The 12,679-nt window shown below is 43.2% G+C and overlaps 1 protein-coding gene across 1 annotated transcript; it reads right to left on the reverse strand.

Moving 5' to 3' along the window:
* Positions 1-4,756: 4,756 nt before the first annotated feature.
* Positions 4,757-10,541, reverse strand: RGS2 (regulator of G protein signaling 2). The gene is made up of 5 exons (XM_069544555.1): positions 7,927-10,541; positions 6,809-6,910; positions 6,646-6,707; positions 5,913-6,079; positions 4,757-5,631 (listed from the first exon to the last, which is right to left on the reverse strand). Exons 1-5 carry the CDS (start codon positions 8,034-8,036, stop codon positions 5,437-5,439), a joined length of 636 nt encoding a protein of 211 aa, XP_069400656.1. The 5' UTR covers positions 8,037-10,541; the 3' UTR covers positions 4,757-5,436.
* Positions 10,542-12,679: the final 2,138 nt, after the last annotated feature.

The raw sequence follows: 12,679 nt of genomic DNA on the forward strand, positions 1-12,679 counted from the left end.
TACTTAATTGGTACCGCTTGGAGGGCAGGTAGTGTGTCTTACGATCCCCTGTATGGTTGAGATCAGAGCTCTGCATAGATGTATTGATAAAATTTGCTGTCAAGTGACATTGGATTATTTGGTGATAGTGCTCTGGACTAGGCACATGGCACGTCTTACCTGGGCTATAACTGCAGTCTTGTAATTCATCTCCTTGACTCCAATTCATCCTTCATTTGTTGCACAGGTTATTTTTGTACGCTTCAGATTGGTATGCATTACCTCAGAATAAAATCCTAATCTTTAGCGTTCAAGGCTGTCTATCACCTGGTTCTGGGTCATGCTTCTAACACCCATCCCAGCCTTATCCTGCCAGATACTCTGGTGATGCTGAATCATGGGCCCCCAATGGTAATATCAGGCTTTTGATCAATGCTATTGCCTTAGGCTAGAATATACTGCTTACTTCCACTGGTGATTCCTCTTTCTTTTTTATTTTTAAGATGAAAAATTTTAATATACATACATCATTTACACATACATACATATATATGCATACAAGTACATAGTGTGTATGCTGCTGCTACTGCTGCTAAGTCGCTTCAGTTGTGTCTGACTCTGTGCGACCCCATAGACAGCAGCCCACTAGGCTGCTCCTCTGTCCCTGGGATTCTCCAGGCAAGAATACGGGCGTGGGTTGCCATTTCCTTCTCCAGTGCATGAAACTGAAAAGTGAAAGTGAAGTCACTCAGTCATGCCCGACTCTTAGCGACCCCATGGACTGGAGCCTGCCAGGCTCCTCCATCCATGGGATTTTCCAGGCAAGAGTACTGGAGTGGAGTGCCATTGCCTTCTCCGACATAATGTGTATACACTCACATAATTTAAGGAAATTAACCTTTCAAACTGTTTATAGAACGTATATAATAGAAAAACTACAGTGTTCAACAGAGGAGAATTTAATTAATTATAACAAATGTATGCTATAGTACACTATGCAGTTGTTAAAAATGATGGGCCTAAGTAGTAGTTACTCAAAGAGTCTGGGATGTAGTTTTAGATTTTCAAAGCAGGCCACAGAAGATTTTGGGGGTGATTATTGTTGCCTCAAGCAAATCCAGCTAGGTACAATGCCAAAATTTAGATAAACCTCATCTTTTTGCCATTGACAAAAACATTGCCTCCTCACTCTTCAGCTTCACACGGTGAGAATCCCTGCAAGAAATGATCAAATATTGTGGTCAGACAAACAAGTCCTCTACCAAATACCTATTTCCTATGAAATTTTGGCTGATCACTTTAAATCACCTCATTGAAACACATGTCGCCTTTCTGGGCTCACGTGACAGATGATACACAATTCTGTTTTTTTTTTTTTTTGGTGGGACCATATGAAATTACATCTTGAAATGCTCCTGAACTTAAAGTATATGGAAAACAAAATGTCACCAAAATAAGTGGACTGTAGATCCTAAGTGTACTCACTCTGAGAAATGAGAACAGTAAGTAATATTTATTTGTGGAAGTATGCGGTTTCTAATCTTAAATCTATTTCAGCTTGTTCTACACTAAATCACGTTGGAAAATACCAACCGAATAGTCTGTACTTTTAGCAGCTCTGAAAAAGTCAGAACTCTTTCTTTTTGTTACTATAATCTGGCTTCTTCTATTAAAGGTCAAAAGTTATAGACAGCATGCTTGCTGCTGCTAAGTCGCTTCAGTCGTGTCCGACTCCGTGCGACCCCACAGACGGCAGCCCACCAGGCTCCCCTGTCCCTGGGATTCTCCAGGCAAGAACACTGGAGTGAGTTGCCATTTCCTTCTCCAATGCAGGAAAGTGAAAAGTGAAAGGGAAGTCGTTCAGTTGTGTCAGACTCTTTGTGACCCCATGGACTGCAGCCCACCAGGGTTCTTCATCCATGGGATTTTCCAGGCAAGAGTACTGGAATGGGGTGCATTGCTTTCATGCTTAGCAAGGGGTATTTATTTTTTGCCAAGAAAATATATTTTCAGATGTTTGCAGAAATGGGGCTTTTAAAACCCATCCTTAGTTCCTTGTGCATTGGGTGATACTTTCTGTTTCACCAAAATTTAAGAGTTGTTAATACTGCTAAGTCACTTCAGTCGTGTCCAACTCTGTGCGACCCCATAGATGGCAGCCCACCAGGCTCCCCTGTCCCTGGAATTCTCCAGGCAAGAACACTGGAGTGGGTTGCCATTTCCTTCTCCAATGCATGAAAGTGAAAAGTGAAAGGGAAGTCGCTCAGTCGTGTCTGACCCTTAGCATGGACTGCAGCCTACCAGGCTCCTCCATCCATGGGATTTTCCAGGCAAGAGTACTGGAGTGGGGTGCCATTGCCTTCTCCAAAGAGCTGTTAATATTCACTCATTTATTCATTCATTCATTCATTTGACAATGATTCACACAGCTGGCATTGTGTGCCTGGCAAGGTGTTAGGTACTGTGATTCAGCAGTGAGCAGAAAAAGACATGGAGTCCTTGAATTGTGACATCCGCAATCCAGGGGGAAAAGAGAATTATTATCGTACAAATAAATGAGAATTCTATTAAGCATGCTAAATTAGAGAAGCTGGTGAGAAAGTCTAAAAGGGGATCTGACCCAGGGAAGGAGGTCAGGGACGTGACAACTGCACTGATCTGTAAATGATGTGCTTAGTCGCTCAGTCATGTCCGACTCTTTCCAACCCCATGGACTATAGCCACCAGGCTTCTCCAGGCAAGAATACTGGAGTGGGTTACCATGTCCTCCTGCAGGGGGTCTTCTCAAGCCAGGGATTGAATCCAGGTTTCCCGCACTGCAGGCAGATTCTCTACCATCTGAGCCACCAGGGAAACCCGAGAGGGGATCTGACCCAGGTAAGGAGGTTGGGGAAGGCCTCCCCGAGGAGGCGACAATTGCACTGATCTGTAAATGATGAGGAAGAGCTAAAACTGCATGCCATGCAGCGGGCCTATGACGGGCAAAGGCCCTGTGGGAGCCGTGGGCCTGGCAACCGTGGGGGAGCGGAAGTAGGCTGGTGAGGCTTGCAGAGAGCTGGGGACTCGTGGTGGAGACAGGATGGAGTGGAAGAAGGGGTCAGGCCCACGCAGGTGTTAGACCATTTTAGGGATGCCTTTGTCCTGATTGTTTGGGAAAACTGTCAAGGGTTTATAAGCAATGGGAGATAAGATCAGGTTTCTGTGTTGAGAGGATCCCTAGAGTTCAAAGCAGGGAACACACTGGAGGGGGGAAAAAGTGAGGGCAGATGATTTGAGACTAGTACAGTTGCCTGAGCAGATGATGGCTTCTGGAATCAGGGTGGCAACAGAAAGCAGGCTGGAGAGAGACTTGGAGTAAAATGCACACGGTGACAAGCTGGATACATGGTGCGTCTCCTGGGTTTCTCCGCTGGCCAAAACGTTTCCAAATTAGGGTTTGTGCAGACCTGACTTATTCTCCCAAGAAATATCTCTTTCAGTGAGCCTCAGAATTTTTATTCTATCACTATTTATGGAGCACCTGTTATGTATCTGGCTGCTGGTGACACAGGAGTGTTACCAGTTTCTCTCTTATGGATATAGTGCCTATTGCTTCTGGTAAGGCTGGTGAAAGTGAAGATCAGTGCAAGCAAAATAAACACAATAAACTATGGGAGGTCAATTTTTCTTCTGGGAAATCAATGTATTTTTAAAAAATTGCTTTGCACTTTCTAAAGCTCCTTACTACCTCACAGGAACCAGCGGGACAGACAGGAAGGTGTGACTTGAGGAGCCAGTAAGATGGAGACTCCTAAGGTCACAGAGGTGTGAGAAATCAGTCCATGGGCTGTTTTTCCAAGATGAGGGTTCGCCCTCCTTTTCAAAATGAAGACCATCATCAAGGTTGAAAAGGCAGCCTGCTGGAGAACAGTACTCCTTTCTAAATAGTCTTATTTTGAAAAAATAAGACTCAGGGCCTCTCAACCATGGAAAGAAAGAGCATACTTCTAGATGAAGTCCTAGCCACAAAAGCGTGTTTCCTGCCTTCATTATTAGCTGCAATAGCATAGCCAGATTCTTTACTGGCTGAATGAAGGCAGGTGAATCAGGGAAATTCTGACTTTGTACTGATTCATCATGGAAGTGAACAGTTTCAGGTATGGATCTTGGAAGCTCTTGTACAGATCCTGTGGGGAGAACTTGGAACCAAGGGAAATACAAAGGCAGGCCTACTTTCATCTTTGATTGGATGGCATCACCGACTTGATGGACATGAGTTTGAGCAAGCTCTCAGAGATGGTGAAGGACAGGGAAGCCTGGCGTGCTGCAGTCCACGGGGTTGCAAAGAGTCAGACAACGCTGAGTGACTGACAACAACTTTCGTCTTTATTTGGCATCATTTGAGTGGCTTAGTTATGTGAATAATTTTGGTGCTTTGTCTCTGTTACATCAATTTACGTCTCATATTTAGCTGTTCTGTACTCATGAAGGGCTTTAAAGCAATGTTCTTATATTTTCAACAATGAAAATATAACATTTTCAACAATGTTCTTACATTTTCTTGATTTTTACAAGACTATATTAGAAAGTTGATCCCAGGGTGATGGTCAGACCTCCTGTGACCTACCAAAGCATCAGAGATGGGATCTTCCCAGCAGCTGTGATTTCTCAGTTCTAAGGACAGTCAATTGTTACAGAACAGGCCCATCAACTGGTATCTCTTCTCTCCTAGAGGAGATACTTGTTTCTGCCGAGTTTAATTATGAAGAAACAGCCCAACACACATCTGGACCAAATATTCAGTAACATTATTTATCAAAATAAATTTATTAAAAGTATTCAAAGACCACTTCAAAGTTTAGCTGCCATCAGGACAGTTTTGGCACTCATAATGGACATTGCCATTTTCTACACAAAAGCACTCATTCTAGTACAGACACCAATTGACAGTTCAAACACAAATCGCTTCAGTTTTAGAGTTATGTGAGACAACAGTACTGATGATCTGTAGTCATAGGAACTCAGTACCCCTGCACATAGTAAACATATTACCTAGAGCTAAAGAAACTACATCTAAACCACTATGTGGTAACAAGGACTGATTAGGGAAAGATGTACAGCCAGCTAGCTAAGGCCACATAATCCCAGACCTATTGATTGTAAATGCTTCTGGACCAATAGTGTTACATCGTTATCTTTCAGTCTCAAGCTCCTGCTTTTCCAGCATGAGACACACCACATTTAGACCACACTCTCTCTCTCTGTGCTCCATCAGTTACGGAAGCCGACCCAGTACCAGCTTCTCCTACGAGGCGACCAGCTTCCTGATTCACTACCCAGCTCTGAATCAATAGTTCTGAGTGATGTTTCCTGAACACCCAGGCTGAATTCAAGGTCAGTCTTTTTGGCAGGTGACAGCCTTTCCCCTTTTAGGAAAAAAAATGAAAAGTCCTCCGTTTCTGGGCTCCTGCTTTCATCTCATGTGGCATGGGGTTCTGTGGTGATCTGCGGCTTTTTACACAAGTCCTGGTAGAATTCTGACTCCAAGAAACGCGGGTAAGAGTTGTTTTCCATCAAGCTGTACACCCTTTTCTGGGCAGTTGTGAAGCAGCCACTGGTAGCTTCCTGTATGTTTTGGGCAATCAGAGTTTTGGTTTGAAAGTCTATGTTGATCTGAAAGAAAACAACAAAGTTTTATTCCACATTAAGAGTCAGAAGTTGAAATATATGTAGTATTTGAAAACAAACAAAAAAAACCCCAAACTATAATGTGTGGCCAGTGTCACCGGCTAAGTCAGTGAAGAAATATAATTAACCTCACTGAGAGCCAGAAATAGGGGAAAAACAGCCTACTCACCCACCCCCCTTTAACTTGAGGTCTCTTTAAATTATTTTCACTTTGGTGCTGAGAATGTTCAAAATATGCTGAAATAAGGAACTTTTTCCCCCTTTACCTCTTTTGGAGCTTCTTTTTCTATGAAGTCAGTATATATTTTCTTTGCTTTTGAGGACAGCTTTTGGGGTGACTTGGTTTTTTTGAAGTCTTCACAGGCCAGCCAGAATTCAATATTTTCTTCACAGTATTCAGATTTTAAAAAAGCCCTGAATGCAGCAAGACCATCTGGGGGAGGGAAGGAAGAAAGCATGCAGAAACTGCATTGAGTGTTTAAATATTCCCTTATGTGTTTTCCTAGAAATCCCACTCCCCTGGTCCCATATTTTATTATTGCCAGATGGCAGCAATTTTCTTGAGTTTACTCAAACCTGTAATCGTCAAAATTTAGCTCTTTAAAGACTAAGATGCCAGTCAGCAAAATGTGTGAGTTGGCACACTACTACAAAAATATAAACTTAGCTTTGCTGTTAACACAGCTGATAGGGGAGCCATAAGTTCTTTGGGAATGAAGCCGCTTGAAAACATTGTTTGCAATGGAAAAGCTGACTAAACCTTAAGAGACAGCAACTGCCATTACAATCTGGGGCTGTTTCCCCCCACTCCCCACCTAGAGTGAAAAAGCCACGCATTTCCCTGGTTAATCACTGGGAAATAAAGGAGAAAAATAGGCCCCATGGAACAGGGATTGTAAAGTCAAACTCTCCTTGGGCAAGCTGCTCTTGCTGTGTAGACACAACCAAACCATACTCTCCTGATACTTGAAATGGATCCAATTCAAGAGGTTAACTTACATTTACTGGCTAGCAGCTCATCAAATGCTTCTGACCATAGCTGGGCTTCCTCGGGAGAAGGCCTGCAAAAGAAGTCTGCACATCAGCTCCTGCTAGCCAGAGGTTCCCTCTTCAGCTCAGCAGTGAGCTGTGCATATTGGCAAGCACAAGATTTTCAACTTACTTGATGAAGGTTTGCTGTTTGCTTTTCTTGCCAGTTTTGGGCTTCCCAGGAGAGGAGGAATTTTGCAAGAAGTAGCTCAAACGGCTCTTCCAATCTTTTAATCTACAGAAAAAAAAAAAAAAAAAAAGATACTCACTTAGCAGCAACACTTGAAACTGCCATTGCAGCTGAAGGCATTTTTACCAAATAAAGTTGCCCCCAGTAGCTATAGACAAGCCAAATAAGACAAAACAACTCCTCCAGTCAGTCTTACTCCTTTAATCCAGCATCTAAGTACTCAACACACTAGTTTCATCCACTCATCTGAACATAATTATTAGTTTTATAAGTAAGGATAGGACGACCTGCAATTATAGGGTATTTTAATGAATTTAGTTTGCTTAGTTCAAAGGCAGATGCTATTTCTGGCCCACAAAAGGCAGCCAGTTTTTCTGCAACGGTTAATTACAATTCTGAGACATTTCACACTTGAGGAAGCCCACAGTGGACCTGCCCTGAGCCAGCCCAGGCTCGTTTTCCTTCTGCTCTCAGAGCAGGGGGCTTGGGACCACCCGAGAAGCTGTGCACAATGAAGTGTGTGTGCGAGATTGACCGCCCCCTCCCCCAACTTCAGCACTCATTTTAAGAAGGTGATGCAGAACAATTATTTGTTCCACACTCTTGAGTGGGTGAGACTTGCTGTTCAATTAAAAAAAATTAAAAGTATATCTAGGATCAGCAAAAATATCTCCATCCCAGCAGTCGTGTAAGCAGATCAGAATTTACGGTGCCTCTCACGAAGGCCGGGGGCGCGTGGCTGCAGGATTCTCCGAAGTCATTTTCGATGCAGGGAGACAAAAAGCCAACCAGCATCTATCTCCGCCCCTGCATCAAGAATTTTCTGCAGTTTCTAAACTCTACCCGAGTCCTTCAATAAATACCTACACCACACAGGTTTAAACGTAACTTCACAAATTAACCTTTTACACACACACATTTTTCTTTTTCTTTTTTTCCTGCAGAGATGCAGGCAGGCTACCCAGTTCCCATGCCCAGCGCGAGTGTACCGCGTTTGCAGCCGCCCGGGACAGCTGGGTCCGCAGGGGCGGCCAGTCAGGGAGGAAGAAAGCCGCACTCACAGGGTTCGCTTCATCTTCTCTCGCTTCTCCTCGTTCTTGGGGCCGGTGCCAGCGCCTTTGTCCATGGGTCCGCAGTCGTGCTGGACAGCCAGAAACATAGCACTTTGCATTATCACCCTCCACCTGGGAACGCCGCTTTGGGGGGACCGGACCGCCGGCACCCGTATTTATATAATTGGCGGCAGGGCGAAGGCGGGGCTCACGGCGCCGGTCCCTCCCCCGGCGGGCACCGATTGGCCGACGGCGGCCGCGGGCCGCGCGGTCACGGGCGCCGCCGAAGGGTCTGGAAAGCCGGGGCCCGCTGACGTCCGCTTCCCGGGCGTCGTGCGCAGTCGGGCCGGACGCCCGCCCTCGTGTGGGGTCAGAGAAAATTCCCTTTTGAACGGTCAAAGGCGACCTTTGCCCAGTCGTGGCGGCCGGCCGTGGGGTCGCAGGGCCGTGGCGGGCAGGGAGCCAGGTTGGCTGCAGGCACGGCGGGGGCGCTCGCTCCCCGCCTCTTCCCTGTCTCATTCCCTCCCCCGCGCTCCAGAGCTCCTGACCCCCAAAGGAGCCGTGATTCCCAGCAGGTAAAGGTTGTTTATTGGGAAGCCGAATGCAGTAACCTTATTTTGAATTAGGTTTAAAAGGGGATGTGTTTTTGGAGCGCAAGTCCTCGCTCCGCGCCTCCTTTCTTGATGTGAGAACTGACCCTCACCTGTTCTTTGAGACGCCTTTTAATTTGGGGGAGGAAACAGAATGGGAGGAACAGTGAGAGTCCAGGGGCAGTGGTGTGATCTGTTCTGCAGCGTGCCCAAGCATCCTGGAGCCCTGTGGGGAATGCACATTGGTCAGGGAGGGAAGAGGAGAAAGTGCTTTAACTGGGTGTGCGGTTTTGATTACCAGCAGGTTCGTGGCTGGGTCAGTCCGTGGGGTTGCAGACTTATTTCTCAGGAGTCCTTGGCTGCTTCTCCTTCCAGAACAAAAAAAGAAATCACAGCTCTTAACAAGGAAACACCACGAGCTCGCAGCTATCGTGCACCAGAATCATTTTAGTGTAAAAGAGCAAGCATGCAGGATTTCCTCCTGAGTCACTCTTAGTTGGCTTAGAATTTGCCAGAACACTTTAATTGGCAAAAAAAGAGAGATGGGGGTGGAGGGAGGGAGGCGTTTACAGCTTCTTTGAATAAGCTTAATGTCTTGATTCGTCAGAAATCATCTTGCTGTAGCAGGATTTAAGTGGTTTGATTGGTAAGGGTAAGTAGATAACTGCCACTCCAAAATGACTTGAGTTCACATACCATTATTAGAATTGTACAGTGGAATATTCAGGTGGTTTTTCCTGAAGCATCTAAGTAGGCAGATTAACAGCAAGGCTTTTGTTCTGTCCCTAAGTCATTTCTGACTGCAGTCACATGGGCTGCAACTTGCCAGGCTTCCCTGTTCTTCATCTCCTGGTGTTTGCTCAAACTCATGTCCCTTGAGTCTGTGATGCCATCTAACCATCTCATTCTCTGCCACCCTCTTCTCCTGCCCTCAATCTTTCCCAGCATCAGAGTCTTTCCCAGTCAGTCTGCTCCTGGCATCAGCTGGCCAAAGTATTGGAGCTTCAGCATCAGTCCTTCCAATGAATACTGAGGGTTCTTTTCCTTAAGGATTGACTGGTTTGATCGCTTTGCTGGGAGACTCTGAAGAGTCTTCTGCAGTGCAACAATTTGAAAGCAGCAATTCTTTGGTGCTTAGCCTTCTTTATGGTCCAACTCTCACATTCATACATGACTACTGGAAAAACCATAGCTTTGACTATAGGGACCTATGTCAGCAAAGTGATGTCTCTGCTTTGTTAATTCAGGCTGCATGTATATTCTTTACTTTGTCTTAGAGCTGTTAAAAGAAAATTGGAACTAATTTACCATATTCTTATGATGAGCTACCAGTAGTTGGAGCTCCAAGTTTGACTTGGGGAGTAAAACCTACAGTTAATACTAAAGAGAACAGCCGTGTACTCAGTTATGGAAAGGAAAAATCATTTAGATTTCAGTAATAAATATTTGAAAGCAAGTTTGTGAAAGGTAAGAATATAATTTTTCTCAAGCATATGCTCTTGATCTCTAAAAGAACTTTACGTATTTCCTACAGCTATTTTCACTTTCTGATGATTAAGTACTTATTTGTTAAATATGTGTAATATGTAAACATTTGCTTTTCTTGCTAGTATAAACCTCAATATATTTTTCACTTAGAATTTTGGATGGTAGAATTCACTCATAGTGGGAAAAGCAGGAGTTCTCACAAAGAGGCAGCAAGGAGAGCTGGACTTGTGTCAGGAGACCTAGTTAGAGTCTTGGCTTCACCAGTAAATACTAAGTAACTATTGGGACAGTCCCATCCCACCTCCTAAGCACCAGTGTCTCATCTCTAGTAAGAGTAATGTGTCTTTCTCATCAACCTCATTGGGTATTATGTGAATCTTTCATGAAAGGCCTTTGTAAATTTTAAAGTACTCTACAAAAGTTTGTCTTTCCTAATTTGCATATGTGGGGAAAAGGAAATAACTGAAGCATAGTTATTCCAGGTAGAAAAATCATTAAAAGATTAATTCAGAGTTAAGTTATGAATGTTAAGCACTGTTAAAATTCAAGATACTGTCGCAGCTTTGTAGAATATTGGACTCATGATAGATACTTAATGTTCTCTGGGTAAAAAACCAAATAAAAAAATAAGTAAACTGGTATTTGAACTTTTCAGAGACCCTCGTCAGAAAAGTTCACGACCATAAATGTATATGTATCCATGTAAGTAATATAGACCATTCTAGATGTTTCTTGTAAGTGTTTAATGTAGCTATTTGCTTTTTTTGCAAACCATTTCCGATTGACAGCTGGTATTAAGGTAGGCAGACCAGTACATTTAAAATGAAAGCTGCAGTCTTTAATGACTTCCCTTTGTTTTTCTGGTTGCAACTGGCTTTTAGGTAAATGGAATTGCTTAATATTACGATTACACATATTTTCCATTCTGTGGTGGAAGAAACACTGCAATAGGATGTAAATACTGCGCAGGAAAACCGCAGCGTGAGAGTGCCTTGATGGACTGGACATACATTTTCCTGTCAGCTCTACCATGCCCTCTACTGGAGAGGCTGTGTGCTGAGCACATGGGTGGTAGAAGCTTGCAAGGTGGTTCTGGAACTTTTTGTAGCCAAAAAAATTGAAGTTACTGAGGAAGGCAAACAAAAAAAGACTAGTTTCTAGTAACACGAAAGGGAGAATAATGAAAAGCAAAAGTGTCCTCTGCCATACGCACGCTTCTCTTCCGACTGTATGCCATTATTAATAAAAACTGTTATTATTATCTAAAAGTATTTATACATGATAACGTTCATACTTACGCTTTAGAAATTTAGGAAGCAAGATATGTACTTTAAAAGACACTGGAGAATCATTCTGTGTATTACCCTGTGCTTTACTTTTTTGGTCAGTAAGATATCTTAGTTCCTAAATTTGTAAAAGTTGCAAACCTGTTGCATACATCATGGATTTTTAAATTGGTGAGAAGTTTTTTTAAAGAGGGGGAAAAAATTAGGAAATTAAGCACCATGTGGCAAAGGGTGTGATGAGTAATTGGAAACTTTTAGTATCATAATTGTTGAGGTATTTGAGGAAGTGTGGCACCTATCTTGACATTTTTGTCTTTGTCCTCCCCCCGCCACCTTTTGGGTATTATTTAACCTTAACTGGTGAAATATTCTTTAAACAGACTGAACATATGACCCCACAATTAATGAACTTATGACCCAACAGGATTCTGTACTCTACTCCTCGTTCCTAATATCTGACATTTAAAAAACTCATAATTGGTCTCTTTCTTAGAATGTAATTTGCATTCCCAGGAGCTGAAAAGAAAGAAAGTCAGTGTTTTTGTCTGGGATGAATCAAAAGTTTCAACCAAATACTTGACATTTATTATAGAGGAGTTAATGATTTTACTTAGTCCTTGCATTGATAATTCCAGCAAGAGCATTTCCATAGCTCTGCCTTGAATTCACGAATAGTATGCTGCTGCTAAGTCACTTCAGTCGTGTCCAACTCTGTGCAACCCCATAGACGGCAGCCCACCAGGCTCCCCCGTCCCTGGGATTCTCCAGGCAAGAATACTAGAGTGGGTTGCCATTTCCTTCTCCAATGCATGAAAGTGAAAAGTCAGAGTGAAGTCGCTCAGTCATGTCTGACTCTTAGCGTCTGTCATACTCCAAATGCAGGCATGGCCTGCTTAAATTTAATAATTCTCCCTTACCAAGTAAAGCACTGGATTCTCTTTGGAAACCAACAACAGGAGCATCACATATTTTTCTTCCCAAATAAAAAATCCTAAATGTATCAATGTATTGAAATACGTCTGGTAGGTTCCTGTAGTTAAAGGACACTGAGTGTGAAGTCTAGGTTTAGGGATTATTTCCAGTATCTGTCTGTTGCTGCTCTGTTCCAGTGACCAAGGACTGCACAGAATCTCAGGGGAGAGTAGTCAATTAGAAATAAGTCACATAGATGGCATTTTGGCCCTCAGGCTAGGAATTTCTTTGCTGACAGTTGTTATCTTGGGATTTTAATTTCTGTGCACAGAATTCTGTCAAATCATTAAAATGCCAAGTGTCTATTGATTACTGTTTTGAAATCCTGAGATAGTGGCATCATAATATACAAGATTTCAAGGTACTTTATGCTATCAGTCACAGAGAATCTTTTTTATTTTTTACGTTTGAAGAAAGACTGCTTTT

This window comes from Ovis canadensis, chromosome 12, assembly GCF_042477335.2.
Source record: "Ovis canadensis isolate MfBH-ARS-UI-01 breed Bighorn chromosome 12, ARS-UI_OviCan_v2, whole genome shotgun sequence".
Classification (NCBI taxonomy): Eukaryota; Metazoa; Chordata; class Mammalia; order Artiodactyla; family Bovidae; genus Ovis; species Ovis canadensis.